Source organism: Panulirus ornatus, chromosome 69, assembly GCF_036320965.1.
Source record: "Panulirus ornatus isolate Po-2019 chromosome 69, ASM3632096v1, whole genome shotgun sequence".
In the NCBI taxonomy this organism is placed as follows: domain Eukaryota; kingdom Metazoa; phylum Arthropoda; class Malacostraca; order Decapoda; family Palinuridae; genus Panulirus; species Panulirus ornatus.
Window position 1 is genome coordinate 12471496 of NC_092292.1, and position 26307 is coordinate 12497802.

Below are 26307 nucleotides of genomic sequence, written 5' to 3' on the forward strand. Positions count from 1 at the left end.
TATATATATATATATATATATATATATATATATATATATATATATATATATATATTTATATATATATATATATATATATATATATATATATATATATATATATATATATATATATATATATTTATATATAATAGATGTTATCGGTTTCCGCCTGCTCGAAGTTAGACCTATAGTAAAAAGTCATAATTGGCCATACAGTCTTGTTACAGTCCTTCTCACTCCAAAGGAGGTTACATTTCCCTGCTTCTGGACGCTGCACATCCTTGAGCTGCAGGAGCTTTTGGAAAAGAGGTGTTAGAGAAACGCCAGAACTCTCTCTTAGAAAGATGGTCTGGACTAATTACAAATAGAATCTATATATATATATTGTAGATAGATAGATAGATACATAGATAGATAGATTGATGGTTAGATAGGTACATACAAGGAAAACATTGCTATAAAGGCTTTATGGTTAGGTAGGTACATGATAGGAAAACAATGCTATATATGTACATATATTAAAGGCTTTACTGGTATAGCCAAGAAGGTTCACACACTTTACAGTCATGATCCTTGTACTAAACTATCCTCTATTTTGGGGGCCTTCTGAAATCCTCTTAAATTAAGCTTGACCGGCTATTGTTTTAACATCATAAATGCTTAATATAAGGTTATCTGTATCACACTATCCGACACGGATCGTTCGCGTCGTTAACCAAGCAAGCAAGCCTCTCATAACATGAGCCAAACTTCCGCATATGTCCCAGGACACGAAACGATCAAGGAGCGAACACGTCACATCCCTGTTCGAATCCTCTTGTTCACCGGTGGTTGTATTAGCTTAAGATCCCCTACTGAGAGAGAGAGAGAGAGAGAGAGAGAGAGAGAGAGAGAGAGAGAGAGAGAGAGAGAGAGAGAGAGACCACCACTTGAGCACTGGACAAAGCCACATTGACGGCCACAAACCACCACAGGCCACCACCTCCAAGTCACAACACGGACACCACCTCCTCAAGCTAAACCAAACCCCCCCTTACCCTCTCAACCTCCTTCCCTCCCCGCCAAGACGGAGGAGGAAGACTCGGGCACCACAAGGCACAACAAGATGCGCGGCTGTCCACAACCTCCCCTTTTACAAGCAAGTCACAACACGGACACCACCTCCTCAAGCTAAAACCCCCCCCCCCCCTTACCCTCTCAACCTCCTTCCCTCCCTCCCTCCCCGCCAAGACGGAGGAGGAAGACTCGGGCACCACAAGGCACAACAAGATGCGCGGCTGTCCACAACCTCCCCTTTTACAAGCCGCTTTACAACACGTCCTCTGTTCCCCGCCCCCGGAGGCTTTCACTGGTCACTCGCGGCTGGTCTGTGGTCTCCTTCAGGCGTTAAGGGTCTGCAGCGACACGACAGGATTTACATGGGTAATGCAACACTAGAGTGCTTCACACTCCTCAAGATGAAGGACATTCGCTTTTGTTATTTTTGTGGGCAGCGGAGGGGAATCAGCGCCTTTTCTCCTCCTCCTCCTCCTCCTCCTCCTTCTTCTCTTCCTCCGTTGTGTTTTCTCCAATCGATCAGAATACGGGATCATTCTCCTCCTCCGTCGACGTCATCAGTCTCAAGAAACAACAAATGAACATCAAGAGAGAGAGAGAGCGAGCGGCTTGCTCTTGGGCCTGGCACCTCGGCTGACCAATGGCTAGCGTCCAGTCCCCGGAACTAATGATGCAATGAGTGACGTCACTCCGGCCGAGCGGCTCCCATTGGCCGGCGGAGGGTGTCCAGTTGACGATTGGTCAGCGGGCCGACTATACGGATGGAATCTCGGATTTTGACCATTTATGCTCTCTAGGCTTATGGTCTTGCTTGGGCCGTGGGTGAGGATCCGGCCATTGTCCCGCAGTCGACCGGGCGCGAATGAAACCGGAGATAAAACACATCCCTGGTCAACAGTATGCTCGTGAATTCTACTCGATGAAGCGAAAAATCAATACCTGGACAAGGCTTGTAGAATGTCAAATTAATTAGAAGGTTAAAGAGGTAGGGACGACGACGCACCACCACCACCACCAAAAAAAAAAACCCTCGATCGTCCATTAATAACAGTTGTGCACATAATCCCGGGACTTAACGAGGCAGTAATTGATAAGCAGTTTCCCCTGTAATAAAGAGGAGACAGAGAGAGAGAGAGAGAGAGAGAGAGAGAGAGAGAGAGAGATTTATCGTGGAAGCTGAGCCTTTTCCTCCCCCTCGATGATTTCGTTGTTCATAATTGGTTCCGTTTCCATCACCACCGCCACCTCCGCAGCCCCTGCCGCCGCCGCTGCTGGTACCAGCTGGGAGGTCAGAGGTTGCAGAAGGGGTGGTAGTTCTTAAGCTGGTACTGGGGAATTCAGAGGTTGCAAAAGGGGTGGGTGGGTGGGTGGTGGTTTTGGTAATATTTGCTGCTGGGAGTTCAGATGTTGCTAAAAGGGTAGTTCAGTTGCTACTGTTAGTTCAGATGTTGGAAAGCGGTAGTTCAACTGCTATCGTTGGTAGTTCACCCGTTACAAAGGGGTACTTTAACTGCTACTGCTGGTCGTTCAGGCGTTACAAAGGGGTAGTTTAACTACTACTGCTGGTAGATCAGGGGTTGCAACGAGGTAGTTTAGCTCCTGCTGCTGGTGGTGGTAGTTCATCCGTTGCAAAGGGGCAGTGTAGCTGCTGCTACTTTGAGTTCAGCCATTGGAACGGATCGTTTCAATGATGCTAATGGTAGTTCAGCCGTTGCAACGGCTGGTTTAACTGTTACTGCTACTTGTGGTTTAGCTGTTGTTATCTCTGCTACTTGTGTTGCTGTTGCAACCAGTAGTTCAGCTACTGGTGTTACTGCTCCTGATAGATAACCTATCATTCTTGTTGCTTTTGGTATATCAAGTATAGTTGCTGGTGCAGAACAAGTAGTTCAGCTGTTACTGCTCCTCGTGGCGATTCAGCTATGGTTGTTAACTGTCACAGTTAATACACAACTGCGACAAAGTTGCTTGAGTAACTGCAGAGTATTCGAGTAACTGCTGAGTATTCGAGTAACTGCTGAGTATTTATATCATGTTCCTTCTGCAGGTGTTGCTTCCAGATCTCCTGCACTGGTGACCGCCCAGTGGCCCTTCTGGACCAGGTCTTGGGCTGCCCTTTTTGCTGGAGACAGTGGCACTGACCTGACCGCCACCTAATTACCCCTCTATCTCTGTCTCTCGACGAATCATCTCAAATCATGTTGAAGAAAAAAAAAGGAAATGATTGTCCCGTGTCCCTCTGTTGTAGGCGACTGTCGGTTCGAGCTCCTCCAAGAAGAGGAGGAGGGAGAGGAGGAGAAGGAGAAGGAGGAGGAGGAGGAGGAGAAGAAGGTGCCGGTGCTGCTGCAGGCCGGGTGCCTCGAGGTCACCTCCCTCCAGGTAGGTCTAGGTGCCGCTCGTCGGCGTCCGAGTAGGGCGGGTGTGTGTGTGTGTGGAGGTGTGTAGGGCGGGCGGGAGCCGGCGGAGGATTCGGACGCGGCCCGTAATAAGGCGTCTCCCGGGATCTGGCGCGGCTCACGGTACCTCCTTAATGACCTCTGCCCAACACACTCTTCTTCCTTCTTCTGTCCCTTGATTTTTCCTCCTCCTCCTCCTCCTCTTCTTCCTCCTCTTCTTTTTTTTTTTATCCGTCATTATTTCTACCTTACCTATCCCCCCTTTCTTTTTTTTCATCCGTGTTTCTACGCCCGCTTCATACATTTCTTTCGATTCTTTTTTTTCCTTTCCATAGAGCCGCTCCATCTCCGTCACCCACTCTTTTCAATAGTCTCTCTCTCTTCTTCTCCTCCTCCTCCTCCTCTTCTTTATCATCGTGTTCTTCGTATTCTACTAATCTCTGTTCTTTCGTCTGCGTCGCCACAATTATCTTATCTTTTAGTGTCATATTTATCATTTCTAGTTGCTCTTAATCTCTTGTCCATGTCTTTCATTCTTTCTCTTCCTCTTCTTCCCTCTTCTTTCATTGATATTCGCATTTGTTTCCCATTTTCTTTTTCTTTCTGCATTCCATCACAGCGTCTCTTATCTTCTCATCTTTTACACAGGAAGGAACAGAGGCTGGGGGTCAGCCATCCCAGGAATGAAAGTACTTGGGGATTTTCACATGAAAGCGAACAAGATTCCAGAAGAAAAATATTGAAAGAAGTGAAAGGAATAATTAGAAAAAGATCCATAGGGAATGAGGGAAGAAAACGTGTCTAATAAAAGACAAAATGTGTCTAAATCAGATGGTAGGGCTGAGTTTTCGGATGCAATATGCCAGTGAAAACACCGAATCAGAAAGGTACATCAAATTCTTACTTAATTCTCAGAGAAATTGATAAAAGAAACCCCTTAGCTCTTCGTGGGCGAGGGCGGGACGAACCAACGAAACTTCGAGGACGAGAAGCTAAGAACTCGAGGACAAGAAGCTAAGAACTCAAGGACGAGAAGCTAAGAACTCGAGGACAAGAAGCTAAGAACTCGAGGACGAGAAACTAAGAACTCAAGGACGAGAAACTAAGAACTCGAGGACGAGAAACTAAGAACTCGAGGACAAGAAGCTAAGAACTCGAGGACGAGATGCTAAGAACTCAAGGACGAGAAGCTAAGAGCTAGAGGACAAGAAGCTAAGAACTCGAGGACAAGAAGCTAAGGACTCAAGGCCAAGAAGCTAAGAATATCATTAATAATCTCGTAAGCCCTCCTAACACAGTAGCCGGCTCTCCAGAAAACCCCAATATTGTCTCATTACGAGGACATTTTCAGCCAATCAGAGGCAGCCACATGAATTTCCCGTTTTATGATTGGGTTGGCACATCGGTGACCAGAGACCATAAAGGGACCACCGCTGAGTCCGGCTTCAAAATATATTTTATGATTTCTCGTAGCCCCGAAGAGCCGCAGTGGGGGGGAGGGGGTTTAAGAGAGGGAGTGTGTGTTGTTGTTGGTCATCTGAAACACAGTGTGTGTGTGTGTGTGTGTGTGTGTGTGTGTGTGTGTGTGTGTGTGTGTGTAGTGGGGTTAGGGGGAAAGACTCCTGGGTTGGGTTGGGTGGGGGTGACACTGGCAGACATGGGTTTGTAGTGATGGTCAAGCTCCATCAGGTGTATACCTAGATGGAGAACCTAAGTCTTAATTACGTTGACAAATTATGAATATAATCATCGTTGTTAGTACAGTGAGGATAAAGGGACCATCTTCCTCTCTTCTTTTCTCCTTCTGTCTCTTGTTACTACGTCTTCCTCCTCCTCCTCCTCCTCCTCCTCCTCTTCTGCCTTCTTAACCTCACCTTGTCTCTCATCTCTCTCGTTTCCACATGCCTTTCCCGTCTCTTACCTGCTTCCTAGTACCTTGTTTCATATTCATTATTTCCCCTCAATCTCCTTTTTTTATGCCTTTGTCTATTGCACCCCCCCTTCCCCTTCATTCGACCATTTTCCTTCTTATATCATCCATCTTCTCTTCATCTTTTTTTTTCTTCACAGTCTCTCACTTCTCCTTTCCCTTTTTTTTCCCCTCCCTCCCGTCTTCGTTGGTTCCCTCACTCTCCAGCACTCACGTAAGCCACAGAGGTAACTAATCGCGCCACATATTACAAAAAAGAGAGAGAGAGAGAGAGAGAGAGAGAGAGAGAGAGAGAGAGAGAGAGAGAGAGAGAGAGAGAGGGGCCCTGCTGCCCCCGCAGTGTACCTCGTAATAAAAGACACTCGCATAATCCTCTTCCAGGGACCCAAAGCTACTCATTATTGACCCTGGACTCCGGCTGTCAGATAAAGCATCGCTGGAAAGAAATTAGTTCCTTATTCCAGCAGGCGGGCTATGGAGGGCTGGGCTGGAAGGGGCGGGGTGGTGGTTGCGCTGCTGGGAAACTGGTTGTGGGGATCCCGAGGAAGGAGGGATGGTGGGGGGTTGAGGAAAGGGCTGGAATGGAGGTGGTGGGGAAGTGGCAGTGTGTAGGTAGGTGGTAGTGGGTGCTGTGTGGTGGGGGCTCGGGAGTGTAGCTGGTGGTGTAAATTGTGGTGTGGGGGATGTCAGTGTTGGTGTGTTGTTAGGGGAGGGGGGTTGTTGTTGTTGCTGTGTTATGGTTGCTGTTTACGTGATCATATGGAAGAAGGGAATGTAGTAGTGTGTACACTGGTGGTGGTGGACGATGACTCTGGCAGCAGTGTTGGTGGATAGAGAGAGAAAGAAGGGGAGGTTGATGTCCTTCAGGTGTTGGGGATTCTGTGTTGGTGGTGTGTGGGAGACGCGATTGCTGTGTAGGGCTACTCGGAAAGATGGCTGACCATGACCTGAAGCTCAAGGTCAGCATTCCTCTATTTCAAGATACTAAACTTCGAATTCATAAACTTTGGCTTCGATACTTCGAAAGTAGTTACTGATTTCGCCAAATATCGTCCTCGGCACCCGACGAAATGTAGAGATTCACTTGGTAAATTTGTGCAATATTCGTAAGGGGTGCGTTATATTTTCAACCAGAATTTCTTTATTCACACCTCCCCTCACTATCAGCGTACTGGCCTTGACTCTCGGCGATCTGTCACTCCCGAGACGGAGCTTATCGTAACATGATAACATTTACCAGCCGCCCTGACAGAGCCAGGCGTCACCAGGCAACTCCTCGTTGTTCTGTGAGGCAGCAGCAGCACCAGCATCAGCAGGCGGCAATAGAAAAGACTTGCAGTGGCCCAAGTCTACGGTCTGTGTCTGCCTCGTTTCAGTAAAAATCGATAATTAAATTTATCCCAAACATGTGTCTCCCAGCGAACTTGTTTCTCACTAACGCGTACATTAGGTCATGTAATTACGGACAATTTTCTTTTGGAATAAGTTGAGGCAGTCGCCATCATTTTCAACTATGTTGTGACTGTCGCTAACATTTTGGACTATGGTGAGACTGTCGCCAACATATTGGACTATGTTTTGATTGTCGCTAATCGCTAACATATTGGACTGTTTTGACTGTCGCTAACATTTTGGACTATGGTGTGACTGTCGCCATAATTTTGGACTACGGTGTGACTGTCGCCATAATTTTGGACTATGATGTAACTGTCGCCATCATTTTGGACTATGTTGTGACTGTCGCCATCATTTTGGACTATGGTGTGACTGTCGCCATAATTTTGGACTACGGTGTGACTGTCGCCATAATTTTGGACTACGGTGTGACTGTCGCCATAATTTTGGACTGTGATATGAGTGTCGCCATCATTTTGGACTATGGTGTGACTGTCGCTAACATTTTGGACTATGGTGTGACTGTCGCCATAATTTTGGACTACGGTGTGACTGTCGCCATAATTTTGGACTATGATGTAACTGTCGCCATCATTTTGGACTATGGTGTGACTGTCGCCATAATTTTGGACTATGGTGTGACTGTCGCCATAATTTTGGACTATGATGTGACTGTCGCCATCATTTTGGACTATGTTGTGACTTTCGCCATAATTTTGGACTGTGATATGAGTGTCGCCATCATTTTGGACTATGATGTGAGTGTCGCCATCATTTTGGACTATGTTATGGCTGTCGTCTGCGTCTTAGACTGTGTTGTGACGAAAGCCAACGTTTTGGTATGTGTTATGACTGGTTGGTAACGCTTCGGACTGTGCGTAGACTGTGTGCACGAAGTTTCGAAATGTCTTGTGACTGTCGCCAACCTTTTTATACTGTAATGTGACTATGTTGCGAACGCTTTTGGTCTCTGTTGTGATAGTTGGCAGATTTTTGTACTTTGCTGTGACTGCATTACCATCTTTTGGACTGTGCTGTGACTGTTGACTGTGAACAGCATTTTGGACTGTGTTATCACCGTGGACAAAGTTTGGAGCTGGGCTGTGACGGTGTTAGCGTTATTTTGGACAGTGTGGTGAATGTGTGGAGGACGTTTTTCCAGTGTATAGTAGTGACCTTGATCAACGTTTTAGACTGTGATGTGACTGTCGCCAATATTTTGAGCAAATTCTGCGTATCTCGTCAACGATACGTTTTCAGAAACATATGAAGCATATGATTTCCTTCAAGTACACCAGTTTAGAATCTATAGACTATATAAGAACACGATAGATACAAGCCATGTTATACTACCCTGCCTTTGTCTATTTGGCTTTAGAATTTAGCATACTACTGCTGTAGACCTCCAGCAGATAACCTCTTTATAGACCATCAAGATCTTCTCCTGTCTGGCTTTTCCTATGTATCACCACGTAGTATCAGTACCCTCCAGCAGATATCCTTGTCACAGTCCATCATTTCGAGTACTATCTTGCTTGCCCCATGTATACCGTACTCCCACGCACAAGAACAATCACATAGAGGCAGACAACCAAAGGGCACGGCTGCGAGCGATCGTGAAGTGTACGTCTTGCAGGCCCTTGAGAGAACATTAATAATGGCAATATCTTGATAGGCGTCCCCATGTCTGTGAGCTGGAGCAGACGGACTCGTGTTCCTGCAGGAGTTAGTTGGCACTGCAGGGGGTGCCAGGCTGTGCCGCTACCCCCCGCCCGACCTCCTCCTCCTCCCCTCCTTCCATTCCCCTCCTCCTCCTCCTCCTCGTCCTCCCACCCCTTCCCTCGGCCATTGTTGCCAGTGGGGGCCTTGCCTCCTGTGATTATTACTTGCAGCTCCTTATTGTCCCTTCCGCGCCCCTCCCACCACCACAAAGAAATCGTCACTGAACATACCTGCTGTTACGGATCTTTCGATGAATGTTCACAGATTACATGTCCACGTCTCTAGCTCCGTAGGAACAGTAATCTCACGTTAATCCATATTTGATTCGTTTAACGCTAGCGAGCACACACACACACACACACACACACACACACACACACACACACACACACACACAAATACAGACACGCACATATATATATATATATATATATATATATATATATATATATATATATATATATATATATATATATATATATGTATGTAGAGAGAGAGAGAGAGAGAGAGAGAGAGAGAGAGAGAGAGAGAGAGAGAGAGAGAGATTCAGGCAGAGATCTGTGATGTCTGTTTGTTTCTCTCTCTTCTTTTTGTGAGTCTGTACCTTTGCAAATCCCTGATGCGCAAGTACTCACTATACACTGGCATCATTGAGTGAGTCCATGACATTCAAATTTCATGTCGTCACAGGATAAATGTCACTGCTTCATGACAATCGTGTGTCATCAAATATGGACGACACAACTTAGGCAGGAACGTGTATACGTACCGAGGGGGGGTTGAACACGCCCCCGCCTTATACAACACCGAGCCAAACATACCCTCCTCCCGAAATAAGGTTTTCCCTCTCCCTAACCCCTTCTGGTGTGTTTAGATTCCCCGGTCCCACATCTGTAGTGTCCGGACTCCTTCGATTCCCCGTGAGCCTGCGCCAGCTGCTGTATTGTCCCTTGGTTCAATTTACACGGCTGGCTGGTTGAAGCCTACCTGATACATTGGAGTGGTTTTGGGAGGGAGTCGTGTACAAACAAGGGATTATGCGGATAGCGGCTTCTAATTATCAACAAGCACTGCCAATTGTCTAGTTGTGTGGATAGTCGCAAGACAACTGTGTGGATCCAAGGGAACTGTGCAGTCTGTAGGTGGTAATTACTGAAGCGTACCATGTTGTGGTGTGTGTGTGTGTGTGTGTGTGTGTGTGTGTGTGTGTGTGTGTGTGTGTGTGTTCGGGTGTTACGTGAGTGTGTTTGGGTGATACGTGGGTGTTTGTATGCACATGTCGTTCGGATGGAGTGTGTGTGTGTGTGTGTGTGTGTGTGTGTGTGTGTTGTCTTGAGAGACACTTGCAAACACACACACACACACACACACACACACACACACACACACACACACACACTGACTTTTTAAGATAATAAATGATCACCAAGTATTAACCTTGAATGATGGACGTAATGACAAGGCAAAGATATTGCCTTAGATTCTCTTTAGATACAGGTATATCTTAGATACAGGTATATCTTAGATACCGGTATATCTTAAATGCCTGTATATCTTAGATACAGGTATATCTTAGATACCGGTATATCTTAAGGAAATAGATGTCCGAGGCGTCAACTGTGTGTAACGAAAAAGCGACGGAAATCGGGAGCCAGATTAACCTACACTTAGAAAAAGAATATGTTCGAAGATCACAAACATCTGATATGTTGAATGTTGATATCCTCTTTTGTTTTTGGTGAATTCAAGTCGACAATTTCATCTAAAGAACAAAAGCTCAAGACATTAAGATCATCTGGCTGATGAAATGTCAGTATAAATAATAGATTTCGATTATTTTCCCTGTCACCTACTTCAACCCCCATGGAATAGAAGACTATCGGACACTTCCGCTTATGTAATGGCCATTTGAATAATAGATTCTGAAGACTGTAATAGAATCCAGAACACTGGAAGACGAGGAATGTTTTTCTCTTTTTCTTAACTAGAACTGTGTTAAGGGTATCGGGAAATATAAAGGATCGGATCCTTTTCGTAAACTGGAAACAGTTTCGGATGAAGGTGGCGTCAGGAAGGTGGAGGCGCGTGGAAACACGTGAAGAGGTTGTCTGTGCTTAACGATGCCTTTGGAGGCCTTCCACCCCTACAGTTCGGCTCCTGGAGCGAGGATGCGAGAGAGAGAGAGAGAGAGAGAGAGAGAGAGAGAGAGAGAGAGAGAGAGAGAGAGAGTGAGGGATTGGAAGGGCTGGGCTGGGACAACACAGATAGAGAGAGAGTGAGGGATTGGAAGGGCTGGGCTGGGACAACACAGATCAGGTTAATAATGACACCTGGGCTACTGGGGGTTAATTGGGGCGCGTGTGCGGGTAATCTGCAGCCAGTTATTAGCATGTAGGGAAGGTTGGGGGTTGGCTGTTGGGGTTAGCCAGGTGGGAGGGTGGTATAAGCCGTAGGATCCACCACCACGCCCTCCCCCCAACCCAATCATCCCTCACCGCATCTGTTATTACCTCTATGTGGTCTTGTTACCCTCCAGTTTCCTCTTCATCTGTACGTATCCGTGTTCCTAAGGGCCTTCTTTCCTCCAGTCTTTGGTAACTCGTTACCCGTAGCTTCGTTACAGTGGTGCTGTATTGCCTGTAGTCGTTTCACGTTCAGTCTTGTTATATGTGTTCTTCTTGTAGTCTTTTATTTTTTTATACTTGTAGCCTTGTTGCTTGTAGCCTTGTTACCCGTGGCCTTGTTAGGTCAAGTCATTTCACCTTGTAGGGTTGTGATGTGTAGCCTACCAGCCTCGTTACCTGTGGTTTTTGCTGCTTGTAGCCTTGTTTTCTGTCGTCTCGTTATCTGTACACTTGTAGCCTTGTTAGGAATTAGGGTCGGTCGTTGAGGCCAGTGACACGCTGAGGTCTTTGTTGTCGTCGTGTCCCTCATCTCCTCCTCCTCCTCATCATCATCATCCTTCATCATCGCTGGTCATCCTATTCGTCGTCGTCTCTGCCACTCTCACTCTATTCATCATTATCTTCTCAGTCTTACCGTCATCGGCTGTGCCATCATCAGAATCATCGTCGCTCAACAGCATTACCCGTTTTCTTTCGAAGGTTGAGGTGGGGGTGTGTGCAATCACCACACTCTCAGTGTTTATTGTGGGGTAATTATCGTCCCCTTCCCCCACCCGCGTCTTCATCATCATAATCAGTGAGGTGAGCATCAACATCTCTGCGTCCACTGTTTCCACTGAGCGATGACCTCTTCTATAATGGCGCGCTTCCCTAGAGCGAACACCTACCCCCTCTGGGAATCCACCTCCACTATAACGACCGCCTCGGTAAGAAGATCACCTCCCTACGACGATTTACCTCCCCCTCCCTTCCCTTTTACAACGACCCTCTCTCCTATAATGACCACAGTCCTATGGCAATAACCTCCCTCGACTCACCTTCCAATAACAATTACCTCGCTCAAGCGACCATCTCCCTTCAGTCACCTCCTACTCTTGGCGGCCACCTCTTGGATTAAACCATCTCCTTTTCCCGACCATCTCCGAGGGTAGCCTACCTCCAGCGACCACCTCTCTATAGTAACCTTACTCTAATAACCCATAAAAAAGAAGCAGTCCCTACGAACACCACCTCTTTAAAACGGCCGTGTTACTGTGAGAAGAAAAAAACCCCTTTTATACCGACACCTTCGAGGCTTGATCATATGCGTCTGTCGTAATACGACTAAGGAAAGACCCACGACCCACTATGGGATCTCTTCCGCCACCCTCCTCACAATCCAGTCCCTACCACCAACGTAGCTGCTCTAGCTCCACCATCTTCGCCATAAGGAGTCTCACCACCATCTCCAACACACGGAAACCATCGTCTTCACCATGAGAATTCGGAGAGGTAACTTATCATTGTCATCTCCACCACTGGGTATTATCACCGCCACTACATATACTTAACACCTTCATCACCACTTCATAGTATCATCTCCACCAATTAGAATCTTCACCATCACTACCAAGACGGTTCATCTCCGTCATCTCCACCATTACACTGGACATCCATTATAATCTCCACCACTGTGTAGCGGCAGAACCACGGCCATGAATCACCATCATCTCCAACATTACACAGAATTACCATTATTATCAGGACCACTTCCACCGTCTTCACTGCATCTTCCTCACCAACATCATCACGTCACCTCCCTCACCGTCACTTTAAAGTCATCCCTCTCCCCCACTAGTCGGTGGTATACCACCATCACATCACCACCAGCCGATGCATTTACCCTCTGATCACCATCACCACCCACCTCAGCATCCTCACCATCACATCATCACCATCACCAACCAAGTAGACCGTCACCATTTCACCATTACCCACGTCACTGACTGACTGACCGACCGGCCGGCACACGCGTGGAAAACCTTCCCGCCCAACAGCTATTCATAACTGCCTTGTCACGCAAGGTGACCCATCTCCCTCCTATCCTCGTTCACTACAGCCATCATCCTCCTCACCCATTTCCGTCGTCACCACCACCAACACCACCGCCTCCTCCACCGCCACCACGCATCGTCACTACCATTCACTGCCCATGTATCGTGACCATGAACACCAGCCATCGCCATCTCTCTCTCTCTCTACCATCAGCATCATCAGCATCTCCTGAGATAAAAAGCGGACGCATACATCTCCAGCAAAACTGGAGAATCTTAGGCCTATCGTAATCTTTCACAGCCTCCGGGATGTAGATATATTCACCCCCTGAGGGTCGGGTGGTAGGTAGGAGGAGGGTGAGAGGGGGAGAGACGGAGGAGAACACAAGCAATACATAATATCATTATGAATCTTGCGGTATATTGTACCCACAGCAGGTCCAGCCCAGGCGATATACAACGCTAAACAAGATGCAGGAGAGGGATTATCATTTTTCAGGTGAGGAGTTTCCCCCCTCCCTCCTCCTCTCCTCCTCGTAGAAACTGGGGTTCTTATTCTCGACAGTCATATAATAAAGGCCCCCCCCCCATTTTTTTTCTTTTGCTGATGACACTACGACTGCCGAAGGCAGCATCGAGAGAGAGTGAGAGAGAGTGAGAGAGAGAGAGAGAGAGAGAGAGAGAGAGAGAGAGAGAGAGAGAGAGAGAGAGAGAGAGGGGGAGGTGTGAGCTTGCCGGCGAAATGCCCCTCTCCTAACAACGGTGGTCATGAGTTACGCCACGTTATATGAAAGTCTCAATAACATATATATAGACTATAACTCGCCTTAGACATATCGATAGTTCTAATCGGTCCTTGTGACAAAGGCTCTTGACTCCGAGATGATCGCAAAAAAATCGGCGCACTTCATGTGACCTAAGCGCGAACACTGACCATCTCGGCTCCGACCCGGGAGGGAGTCTAGTCAAGTCGTCAGTGAGCGAGGCCGACTGTACATACACCAGCTGCCAGTCTCGCTCTCCACCGTCAACCGACTTCCACTCCCTAACCTCGCTGAAGGGTATGGCGGACTAGTACAATTTCGAGATAATTTATTGATATCCAAATTATTTATTTCATTTATTTGGAAATCTATAACTTAGATAAAGGAAAAAAAACTTGATAATCTGATCGTCTTCTCAAGACTAATTCCCCGCTTGTGTGGTTAATGGATTTATACTCCGCTGTGGCCTGACTGGAGGCGTTAGTTTTTGGCGGGTGAGGTACCGCAAGGTCGTGTTTTGGGATCTACCTTCTTTTTCCTTTTGGACCATCACGAGCAGAGACACGGCAGAGCCCGAACGCGTATTTAAGAGCCTTCTGGACATGCCAATTTCCCAGCAGCGAGACGTACAACACTTGCTCTTAAATCTGAAGGTATCAAAACTTATGGAACCCACACGTAAATTGGAGACACTGAGCAGAAGAGTTTCGGGAGCGTTAATCTCAGGACACGTTTAAAGACGAAGTTGATACCATTCCCTCCGCGCATTTAATCGATCAGAACACACGGTTCTCATTCGCACCTCAGCCCTCGCTCACCTGGAGTGCACACCCGACTGACATCCCTCAGACGACCGAACAAATGCAACCCAGAGCAAACGAGGAGGAGATGGAGATAACACCGGTAGTGGCTACCTACCTTTGAAATGTCTGATGTGGAGTTCTTCCTGCAGTGTAGATGTAGCAGACACAGAGAGAGTGTGTGTGAAGACCTCCTCCGCTAGGGAACTTTACAAAGACGATGTCCAAAAAGCAAAGCCATTAACACCGCGTCGACGGAGACATAGTTACATCTGTGTAGTCTACAGCCTTATCTACTTCAGTTCCAAAGTGTACTCATTTCGAATGGAAAATTGCGTTTTTTTTTTTTTTAAGACCATCTCAGCCCATCATCAGCCTAATTTACGACAGACGGACAGTGAGGATGCTAGAAAATACGAGCAGGTACAGAGGACCCCTTGTTTTAACTGGGACACATCCATTATACGATCCTGACCTTACCTGCCAAGTTTCGTACAATAAATGTCTATAGCAATAAAGATAATCACAGGGAATATATATATATTCCTATGAGTCCACGGGGAAAATGATACATGAAAAGTTCCCAAGTGCACTTTCGTGTAATAATCACATCATCAGGGGAGACTCAAGAGAGAAATATAACAGTCAGTTGATAGACATCGAAGAGACATATATATATATATATATATATATATATATATATATATATATATATATATATATACATACACAATTACACTACAGATCAATCATCCTTAAGAAAGTTGCACCGACAGAAACAGAACATGCAGTTAAATTCGTGTTACGTAATAATGAATGTTTTCTAATTATTTTGCGACAGTTGATCCTGGCGTACATTACTGAACCCACAAGTTGCGTAATTTAGTTGACAGCTTCGAGTGGGCGCAACACAGACGCACTCCTTTATGGCCTCAATTTAACAAGAGACCATAAGCTGCTGAAGCAATGACATTTTATACGCCATAAGTCCTCGCTATTCCCTTTTTACGATACTTGAGGAAAAGTCACTCTTATCCTATAAAGATCAAGTCATACTCGGAAATTCCTCTCAAGTCACACTTGGGAATTCCTCTCACCATCTTTGATATCTTCTCACACTTGGGGCTCACCGGACACCAATGTTTCCATTAATCATTTCGTCTCCAAAGATCTAAAAAAAAATGGATAAAGTGTGAGGGTGGTAGAGGGGGGTGGGTTGGTTAAAACTGGGTCTGCCGGTAAACAAAGGAAGATTCGAACCATTAAATCGAAGGGGTGGTGGGAGGGAGGGTAAGAAGAAGATTGCTGAATAGACACAGACACGGAGGTTTTCATTGGTGGAAGCCGGTGCTAATAATTTTAGACAGACTTTAATGCACACTTAAATCCTCCTCTGTGATTGGCTCTCCCAGGCCGTAATGTCGTTAACTAGGGGGGCCTTTGTCCAGCGGGGTCTGCGCTCGCGGTCCAAATGGAGCTCGCGGGGGTCTCTATCGATGCGGTCAGCAACAGAATTTGCAGCGCGTGGATCGCTTCCACCCACCCTCCCTCACCCGTCCTTCGTGATTGCGATTCTTACAAGGTGGGAAAAATATTAATTGTTTCGACCCTAAAGTTGAAGCTTTCGAAGCAGTTCGATTATGGGCGGTTCTTCGTCGTCGTCGTCGTCGTCTTCCTCCACCTGGTGAGGAGTCTGTGGATGCTCCTTCGTCAGGCAGTAGAGTGGAGGAGTATTTCCTTTTTTTTTTCCCCAATTTCCCCTCGAAAACAAAATGTTTATCGGATTTATTCTCTGCAGATGGGCTAACTGCGTGGGTGGGTGAGAGTTTGGTAGGAGGGGCAGAGGTGTGTGTGTGTGTGTGTGTGTGTGTGTGTGTGTGTGTGTGTGTAGGGGGTGGAGACGGGGTTGGGGTTGGTGGCGGAGTTGAGGAGGTAGGGAGGGAGGAAGGGCGCCAGTACGGATGGTAGGTAGCGGCGGTTGCGGGGTGGGGAAGGGGATGAGGGAGGGAGAGGAGGGTCAACTGGTTGGGGTGGGTGGGTGGGTGGGTGGGGAGGCGGAGGTTGGGGATCGAGAGGTCGCGAGAAAACGGGAAGAAGGGCGTGAGACTCCCGCAGGTTTCAACGGAGACGCGGCCGACGCCAGCGCTCCGAGGGCGTCTGGTGCACATGGGATCCCTTGGCTGGCGTGTACACACACACACACACACACACACACACACACGGAAGAGTGCTTGATAGTAAAAATCCATAATGATCAATTAGTGCTAATTAGTAATCAATTAAACGTACCTCAAAAGGATCAAATAGTCTAGTTTTTAAACTCGGTAACGTAAACTGTAATTTGCACGAATAAACGCATTTGTTTTGCAAATATATATATATATATATATATATATATATATATATATATATATATATATATATATATATATAACGTGAAATATAGCGACTCATGCTAAACTGACTTTGGCTTTGAAATACAAGACATTACATCAGAAGTGGATATAAAAGGCGCCGTGAAATACGTGCGGCGGGCAAGAGTGCAACCTGGGGAGAATGAGGAAGGAGAAGAAAAGATAAGATAAAGAAGACAGATGTCAAAAACGAGGCGTAGACTGAGTGAAAAACTGACTAGGAAATCTATGTAGAAGGGGGAACAGAGAAGTGATGAGGGAATGGAGCAGAGAAGAGATGTGATGGGGGAATGGAACAGAGAAGAGAAGTGATGAGGGAAAGGAACAGAGAAGAGATGTGATGAGGGAATGGAAGAGAGAAGAGAAGGGATGGGGAAATGGAACAGAGAAGAGATGCGATAAGGGAAAGGAGCAGAGAAGAGGTGTGATGAGGAAATAGGGCAGAGAAAAGGAAAATGATATAGATCGGGAAATAGAGAGGACCAGGTACAATGAATAGGGGAAAAGTCTATTGCAAAATAGAATTAGAGGGAAACACTAGAAGATAACAGACGGCAAAAGGCGGGATCTGAGGGAGATTAGAAGAGGGAAACTTGAGCCAGAGGGACATACAAGATAACCCAGAGAAACAGATAAGAAAGAAGAAGAAGAAGAAGAAGAAGAAGAAGAAGGAGAGAGAGAGAGAGAGAGAGAGAGAGAGAGAGAGAGAGAGAGAGAGAGAGAGAGAGAGAGGAAGAATGAATGAGAATAGACCCCTAGTGAGATCAGAGGATCGAGAGGGAGAAAGCCAGCAAGAAATAGATGGATAGATAGATAGATGAATAGATATAGCTAGATAGATAGATAGATAGATAGAGAGAGAGAGAGAGAGAGAGAGAGAGAGAGAGAGAGAGAGAGAACCCAGACATTCGCTATCTCGCTGGCATCTTTCACAGGCCATAACACAGAGTGACCAATTTACCGTGGTCATATAGACTCCACACACACACACACACACACACACACACACACACACACACACACACACACACACACACACACATTAATTTTCCCGGGGTCATCCACAAACCCTCTATCTTGTCGAGGGGGGAGAGGGGGACGACGACGACGAGTCGAGGGGAATTGAGAAGGGGGGAAAAGGGGGGGTCATTCTCGATCTCTATTGATGACCGGATTCTTGAGTTGTTCGAATAGGAATGAGGCGCATGGGGAGAGAGAGAGAGAGAGAGAGAGAGAGAGAGAGAGAGAGAGAGAGAGAGAGAGAGAGAGAGAGACTATAAGGGGGAGGCGCGACGTGTTTCCAGCTATCCATGGCACGTGGGTCATCCTGTGTTCACTTACAGGTTAATAACAAAATTATCAGATGTGTGTTGCTTTATTAAGGCTACTACGGTCCACAGCGGAAGGACACCATCCTAAAAAGGCACCTTTAAGCAGTGTAGGATATATAGTCCCAAAGGAACCCATCACGCGAAGGTTGAAACATGCCTTCATGAGTGTGTGTGTATATATATGGGATTTGAAGGATGTCCAATGAAGAGCTTCTGTGTATACAAGGAGATTACAGGATACACACTCAAGACCATATCTATAAGGAGGGCAATGGAAACCAGCAATAGACACCAAGAACATATTTATAAAGAGGCCAAAGGATATCAGCTGTCGATACATATATTATAACTTCAGGAGGTCTTCACTGGGAAATATAAGGACACACTCCCACCCTAAAAGAAAATCATAGCCATAAAACTCTAATATGATTCAGATACCATCAAGGGAACGCCATTACATAATGGTTCAAAGGGCATCATATACAATTTTGCTTTGCTATAGAATGAAAGATTAGTATCTATAGCAGATTCTATATAAGATAGAACGGATATTATCGACAAGGTTGAAAAATAGCTATTTCATAAGACGTGCCTTTATACAGAGGTCAGAAGACAATAACAAAACAGAGCCTTTATATAGACGTTAAACTATACCGGTCAATGAAAACTGCATATTCGATTCTAAAACCATATTCCGTTTTTACCCCCCAATGGCAATTATGTATTTTGTAAGGAAATACCTTCGCTAAATACATCTCTATGATCCAAAATTTCTGAAAACTTCGAGAGGGGGGAAAAAAAAAAGTTTTGCAAACTTGTGACATAACGAAAGAGTGTTACATTGAACTTCGTTATAATGGTCAAATACCATGTAAATAAATGATGAGGTACGGATTGACGTTATAGGAATCGGACCCCACCGTACATTCCCTTTGTAAATTAAATCGATTTACAGTGCAATGCACGGGGCTCGTTCGCTTCGTGTTTACAATGGCATTCATTTAACCATCAGGGTTTTACGTAAGATTGTTCACAACAGAAGAGTAAGCAGTGCAGAGCGACACCTCTCGGTCAAACATATTCATTTCCCTCGCCCTCCCCCACCACCAAAACACACCACCACATCCTCCGGTGACAACTTGGTTGACCAAACCACCGGATATAATACAGTAGTTTCACCTTCCACATCCGGCTAAGGAGTGCAATCCTGGTTCAGTCATTATTTCCCCATCAAATCCAACGTCCCTGAGCTAACGTCTAGCCTCTGACCTTTGACCCCCCTCCTCTCTCTCTCTCTCTCTCTCTCTCTCTCTCTCTCTCTCTCTCTCTCTCTCTCTCTCTCTCTCAACCCTAGCATGCTACTAGGGCCATCCTGTTCGTGGATCATCTTTCTCTCGCTGCTAAGCCAAGCGAGATTGAAAAGTTTCGTCCTTACCTTATAAAACACAGGTCCCTTTCTCCCGCCTTTTTTTTTTTCCTCTCATCAATCCGACCCCTTTTTCCCCTTCAACCCTGCTGTCCATCCCATCAACGGAGCCCTCCTGCCCATCTTTCAGTGCAGGAAATAAGCAGCAATTAATGTAATTCCCTACACGAGCGGCCCTTGGCTCCCCTCCGCCTGATTGGTCCTGTGGACACGGAGGGCAATGAGCATGATACTAAATTATCCCAGTATCCCTCCCTCGGGGCGTTCGTCCCACTGACCACTCACTTGGCAGACTTACTTTATGGACACTGTCGCTCGGGGCCTGTGGTTGCCGCGCCTGCTGCAACTCTGAACAGGTCTATGTATACCAGTCGTGTTTTGGGCACAGAGTCCTGCTCATGTCTCCAGCAGGAGCCATGATGAAATAGCTACGGCCTCGAGATAATAGCAATTTAGAGCTACTATCTATCAGGTCGTTTATGTAAATCACTATATCTCGAATCCTGATTACGCAATCGATGTTTCTGTAATCTCGTCTGTCTCTCGCTTCCTCTAACACACCGTCTCAAACTTCAGAATCTGGGGGTCTTCGTGCATTCTTGGACCTGAGCTTATTTCATGGCGATGGCCCTTTCTCTCTTGTGCTTATATATCATATCATGTTACTAATAATATTTGATACACGTGGTTGTTAATATATTATTGAGATCACAACACAATCTGCCCACTGAAGTAAGCCTTAAGAGGTTCTTCATATACCGTTCAGAAATATACAACCTTGAGAATAATATTAATCAAGATGCTTCACGTGTCATTAAGGTAATGATTTCTAATGGTGGCCTCCCATACATGACACATTGACCAAAACAGAAATATTTTGCAGTGGGTTAAATTGTTATAATCCACAGTCAACGTGAGACACGATGCCGAAACTAGATTCAAGAGAGATGGTGACATACTGTTGGTGACATGTTGAGAGAGGGGGTGTGTTCAAGAGCGGTCTCGGCAGTGTGTACGAAATAAGGGTCCCATCTGACTTGCAGTTGTTGTTGTGGGCTGAAGCCGTAACGGACGCTGCCACCTCAAACAATGACCAGTCTGCACGATGCTAAGCCAACGGCTCCTCGTCATCTCTCTCTCTCACGAGGCAAAAGTCACAACATACCAGGCTCTCACAGCATTGCCCTCAGCCTGCTGTATAAAAGCACTCGCTAAATAAACCAAGAAGGGGGGCTCACTCTCAGTATCGGACACAACATGTCGAAACGGCAATGATTAACTTCACCTCCTCAACACACGTAAGTTTCCTGTTCGTGTGAACAAGAGGATGACTTTCTTCCGTTCATGAGGTCTTTCCTGTTGCGTGTCTCACTCACCAGAATAGACCTCCTAGTGCCTAGCACGGGCCTTAGAATCTTGCGAGAATGAATGGGGGGCAAGAGCCGGGCCGGCGGCTGGGGCGCGCGTCCTCACCCTCCTTATGTGTGTGTGTGTGTGTGTGTGTGTGTGTGTGTGTGTATTTTTTTTTTTTTGCCCGGACGCAACTCGTGCAAAAACCTCGCTGCCGCCCAACGTACGTCACCAATGTGTACTGATGCCCTCCTCCCCCCTCCGACGTCACCTCTGTGTTATGTAGCGGGTCTTTGTTTTAGGACACGTGCTGGAGGCCGATCGAGGCACAGAGGGAGGGAGTAAGTGAGAGACAGACAGGATGTGCTCTCCCCTCGAACTGTGGCATAGCTGGTCGTAGACACTGTGGCAAGACTGTGTGCGATGCTGGATTTCACAGCGTTCCTGTCTTCCTTGTATGACACGACTGTCCTCCCTCGGAGTATATATTTTCTATGAAAATTCTGATTGTTCACGTTTGAATATTTTCGCGTATTCCTGTAGCGGAGCGGGCGGTTTGCCGAGGGACTGGGAATATAATGAGGGTAATTCTTATCTCTACAATTGAAATAACTGGATGGATGCAAAAAAAAAGAGAAAGATTTCAAATCAAACTTGTCACAGTCACAGTTAAATCCTCCCAAAGCAACGCGTGGAATAATGAATCGTTTCCAACTGGTGCGCGAGATGAGACGTGAATTTTTCTAGACTGTATTTCTGAAACCTTAGAATTCACAGTGAGATTGCACAAGAAATAACATACAACAACAAAAAACTGTTCCTTAAAAATTTCCTTACATATTTTTTTGTTTGAGCCTTTTCCACAAAAAATTCTAGGGCTATGACACAGATCTAGTTCAAGTTACACCTAGAGAATAAATCACTGGTACTGCGAAACCACTACAGAACATTTCCGCGTACCATAAATACATGACAGGTATATTAGTAGATTCAACAGACGGGCCCAACATGAAGCAGGTGCCTCTTAAGAGCGCCAAAACATTACGCCTCACCTCTCTTTCCCTCGTCCTTCTTGATCTCTCCCTTGTCGGTCTCTGGGTTCTTGAGGAACATGCTCAGCAGAGCCAGATTACCCGGATACAACACTTCCATCTTATCCGAGTCAGGACTGCGGAGTTTCATACAGGAGATGGCCGCAGTTTCCTCCCTTACCTCAGTATCATGCCCGCGCCACCTCCCACCACACCACCACTACAGACGTTCTACACCTTTCCTTTTATTATTATTATTATTATATATATTTCTCTCTCTCTCTCCTGTAGTGTAAATTTTCCAATTGCTTTTCTTCACTCGACACAACAAGGAATGGAGTCGGGGGGGAGGGAAGGGGAAAAGATAACTTCCCGCGAGAGAAAAATCTTTGACGTGTGCGTGGTTGCTTTTATCTACATCATTAGATCCATCACCATTGCTTTTCAGAAAAAAAAAAAAGTATCCCGTAATGTTGGTCAGTCCTCAGGGTCAAACACAGGTGAGTCTTGGGCCAGGTGTGGGGATTGCCACTAATGCGGTGGCAGCGTTAGAGCCGCCGCTGTGTGCCGCCGCCTGGGTCGGGTGTCAGTGGTGGACTGAGCGGCAACTGGGCGGTGCGGCAAGTCCATGCGCCGCTATGTCCGCTGGGTGACTGAGCAGTGCTGGCCGGCGGGTCCTCGGTCCACCCTCCCGCCCTGCCTCAGCGGACCCGCCACGACCCCGCACACACACACACACTCACACACTCACACACACAGGCACCCACACATACACACGTACACACACGCACGTACATACTCCCCTCATACGCACATTGACACACGTAGATGCATTTTTACCCTTAATGTTCAGCAGCCTTTGGATTCGAGCCTCACAGGTGTACCGGCGGTAATTATGGAAGGCTGTGGTCCTTGTGTATAAATAAAGGGGAGTTTTAAAGTCATTACGCTTGTATTTATACTCATCCCATAAACGCCTTACGCCACGATCATCTAGCCTTATTCCCTAAGCCCCAACGGATACTTATAGTAGACTATCATATAGCTGTTTTACTCCCGTGAGTTTGAGGGAGGGCTGGCTGGCTGGCGGGCAGGTGGGTTGCTGGCTGGCTGGCTGGCTGGCTGGGGGGGTCAGAGCAACGTGAGGGAAACAGCGCGACTCGGGCGGTGGCGGTATCTAGCGGCGGACGACAACAACACTCCGTCCGTCTCCCACACGCGGCGGCCGACACACCACCACCACCTTCCTCCTCCTCCTCCTCCCTCCTCCCTCCTCCTCCTCCTCGCACTGTCTTAACCTCGCTCTAAAATGGGATACAACTTTTGATTTATTGGCCAGGTCGTGGGCGAGGTGTTGGGGGGAAAGGTGTCCTGGGTGAGTGGGAGGTAATGTCCCAGGGTGAGGGGGGGCTGTTATCACCTGCAACGCTACAATACCCAAAAGGCTGCTCTCTCTCTCTCGATGGTGTCCAGCGGTGCAATCCAGGTCATGTTGACGCCGAGTCTCCTGTTAGCTCGTCTGGGAATCTGATTTTTACCATGAAATAAAAAGATCGAATCTTCCTTTTTTAGGCTGTTTTCCCTCACTTCTGTTCGCTCAGTTTGAATTATGTCACTGTCTTCGGGAGAGATAGCTTTATCTGAACATATGTCGCCAGTCATTGTTGTTCTTCCACAGGGAAAAAAAAGATTTGTTCTCGCGTAGACAAAATGGTAAAAATGAGGAGAGACAGAGAGAGAAAAAAATATATATATACATGTAATGAGTCTCATGATTTACTCATGCGAGTTCTCTCATGCAAAAGTGGGCACATGGGACTCGCTCGCGCTCTCATCTCTCTGTGCGCGTCCTCACCGACTTCGGCAAAGAGGTGGTAACGGGAGCGATCATTTACTACTCTACGAGAGTCCAGAGTTAGCAGCAAGAAGAACCCCGTGGCGCAGCGTCAAGACCCAGCAACAAACACTGGCGGTTGGGGGGGTGTGTGTGTGGAGTGAGGAGGGAGGGAGAGAGAGAGGCACAGGCGCTCCTCCTCCTCCTCCTCCTCCTCCTCACGCTACGCTACTGTCTTCCCTAAAGAGACTTAACAAGACGGCGGCGAGAAACTTACTTCACGTAAAGTTAACCAGTTTCATTCATAGCGCGACCGCCCCCTCCCCTCCCCCCCTCCCCCTCTCTCTCTCCTACTCCCTCCTCCTCCTCCCCCTCCCTCTCCTCTCTCTCTCTCTCTCTCTCTCTCTCTCTCTCTCTCTCTCTCTCTCTCCCTCCCGTACCTACCCTCCCCACCCACCCACCCCCCACAAACCGCCTCCATCCCCCCCTCCCCACACCAGGCCGTACCCCCTTCTCTCGTATCCCTCCCCTCCCCCTTTACCACCACCACCACCACCGCCGCCGCCACACTCGTCTACACCCCCTCCCCATCACCCACCATCTCCCGCCCCAGTCCCATGTGTGTGTGTGTGTGTGTGTGTGTGTGTAGACCAACGCAAGTTTTTAAATCTATTGATTTTAATATCCACTCATTACCGATCTTAGACTCCCCCGGGGAAACCGAATTTCTAATAATGTAATAAAAAAATAGCTATATACGCACATTGGGAAAAAGTTTTTTTTTTCATTTTCTATAAAAAGAGTATAGCGATATATCAAGGAATGCTAATTAATGAATAAGAGTTCAGCAAGACTCATTATGCCAGCCCTCTCTCTCTCTCTCTCTCTCTCTCTCTCTCTCTCTCTCTCTCTCTCTCACACACCCACCAGTGCTTCCACGCGTCCTCTTTTATGGTTTTGCGCATTTCTGTCTGTACAACACGTGGACGCACTTATCTGGGCCCATAATTCAGAAGACGCCCCACGCCAAGTGCATTCACTAGGGCCAGATGTGGTCACAGTAGGTTAGGTAGTCTTCCCTCGACCTCTGTGTGTGTGTGTGTGTACATACGAGAGACGCTCGCCGTCTCCTTCCTGTATGCAATGTGCGTGTGTGTGTGTGTGTGTGTGTGTGTGTGTGTGTGTGTGTGTGTGTCCTCATTTGCAAGGAAGAGTCTTGCTGTTAATTTCTCAATGGGATGAGAGTAAGTCCTTTTTTTTTCTCTCTGACACTCTCATGTCGGGAGTACAATGCACTGACTTCATTCTTCCCTCTTAATCTCAGCTGTGTGTGTGTGTGTGTGTGTGTGTGTGTGTGTGTGGCTTTAGATGTTACGATCCCGCGTGGAAGAACGGTGGACTCATAGTGAGGGAACTGTCACTCTCTCTTTTTGTAGTCGTTTATCTCCTGATTATCATCATCATCATCATCATCATCATCAGTTACCTTCATCTTCTCTTTCTCCTGATTTCTGATTCACATCACGAGTATGGAACACAGGGGTAAGGTAGATCAACGCTCCACAACTCTTCACAAAAATTTCCTTTTTTGAATCCTTTTTTATCATATTAAATGTTGAATTACTAAATATTTCCGAAGATTGCTCCTCTCGTCAGTAAGTTAAAAGAATTAGCTTTCGTATATCAACACTCTTGACTTCATCTAGTTTAAGACAATGTCCCTTATGATGATGGGTGGGGGTCTGTCTGTGTCTTGCAAAGTTTCCAAAAAGACGTGTGAGTGGCCGTATCTCAGCTTTCCAAACCATCATCTGTCCACCCTCAGGAGGGATTCCAACCCCACATTGCTGGTCGGTAAAAACTATATACACGGTGACTCAAACCCATTGCGCCACTGGCATACCTCAGCAGACTCAATCCTCTCTCGCTTATACTGGTCTTCAAACTCTCTGATGTGAGACGCAGGGTGGATCGCACCCACTCTAAGAACCTCTCCATGGAAGCGAAGACGAGGTCAATTAGGGTCACAAGGCACTTAAATGTGATTGGTAATTGTCATTGTTGGTTCTAGGTAAACTGCAGGTCGATGGCTGTATTTTCTAGTGGTTATTGGTAATTTCCAGAGATCATTAGGTAATTACATGGTTCTTACAACTGGTTATACAGGTGGTTACATGACGCTTGTGTCGTTACAGAAGGTTCTTGGTGTTATGGATGATTTGGAGTGTTACAGAAAGTTACGGGAATTTCAAGTGGATTACAGAAAAATGTCAAACTTTACTGAAACTATGTAGTTACAAGCAATTACAGGCGGTTTCGGTAAGTTACAGCTGGTGTCAAATGGTGACAAGTTTCAGGTAATTACATGAGGTTTGAGAAAGTTACAGTTTTATTTAAGACAGTTGCAAAGGGGTTTCAGTTGGTTACAGGAAGTGATA

At 46.6% G+C, this 26307-nt stretch overlaps 1 protein-coding gene across 1 annotated transcript in view; it reads right to left on the minus strand.

Annotated features, from left to right (window-relative positions):
* Positions 1–22702, minus strand: part of LOC139747625 (B-cell lymphoma/leukemia 11A-like) — a 125822-nt gene extending 103120 nt beyond the window's left edge. The window contains 1 exon segment of the mRNA XM_071660114.1: positions 22057–22702. Within this exon segment, the coding sequence (XP_071516215.1) occupies positions 22057–22186 (130 nt within the window). The 5' untranslated portion in view covers positions 22187–22702.
* Positions 22703–26307: the final 3605 nt, after the last annotated feature.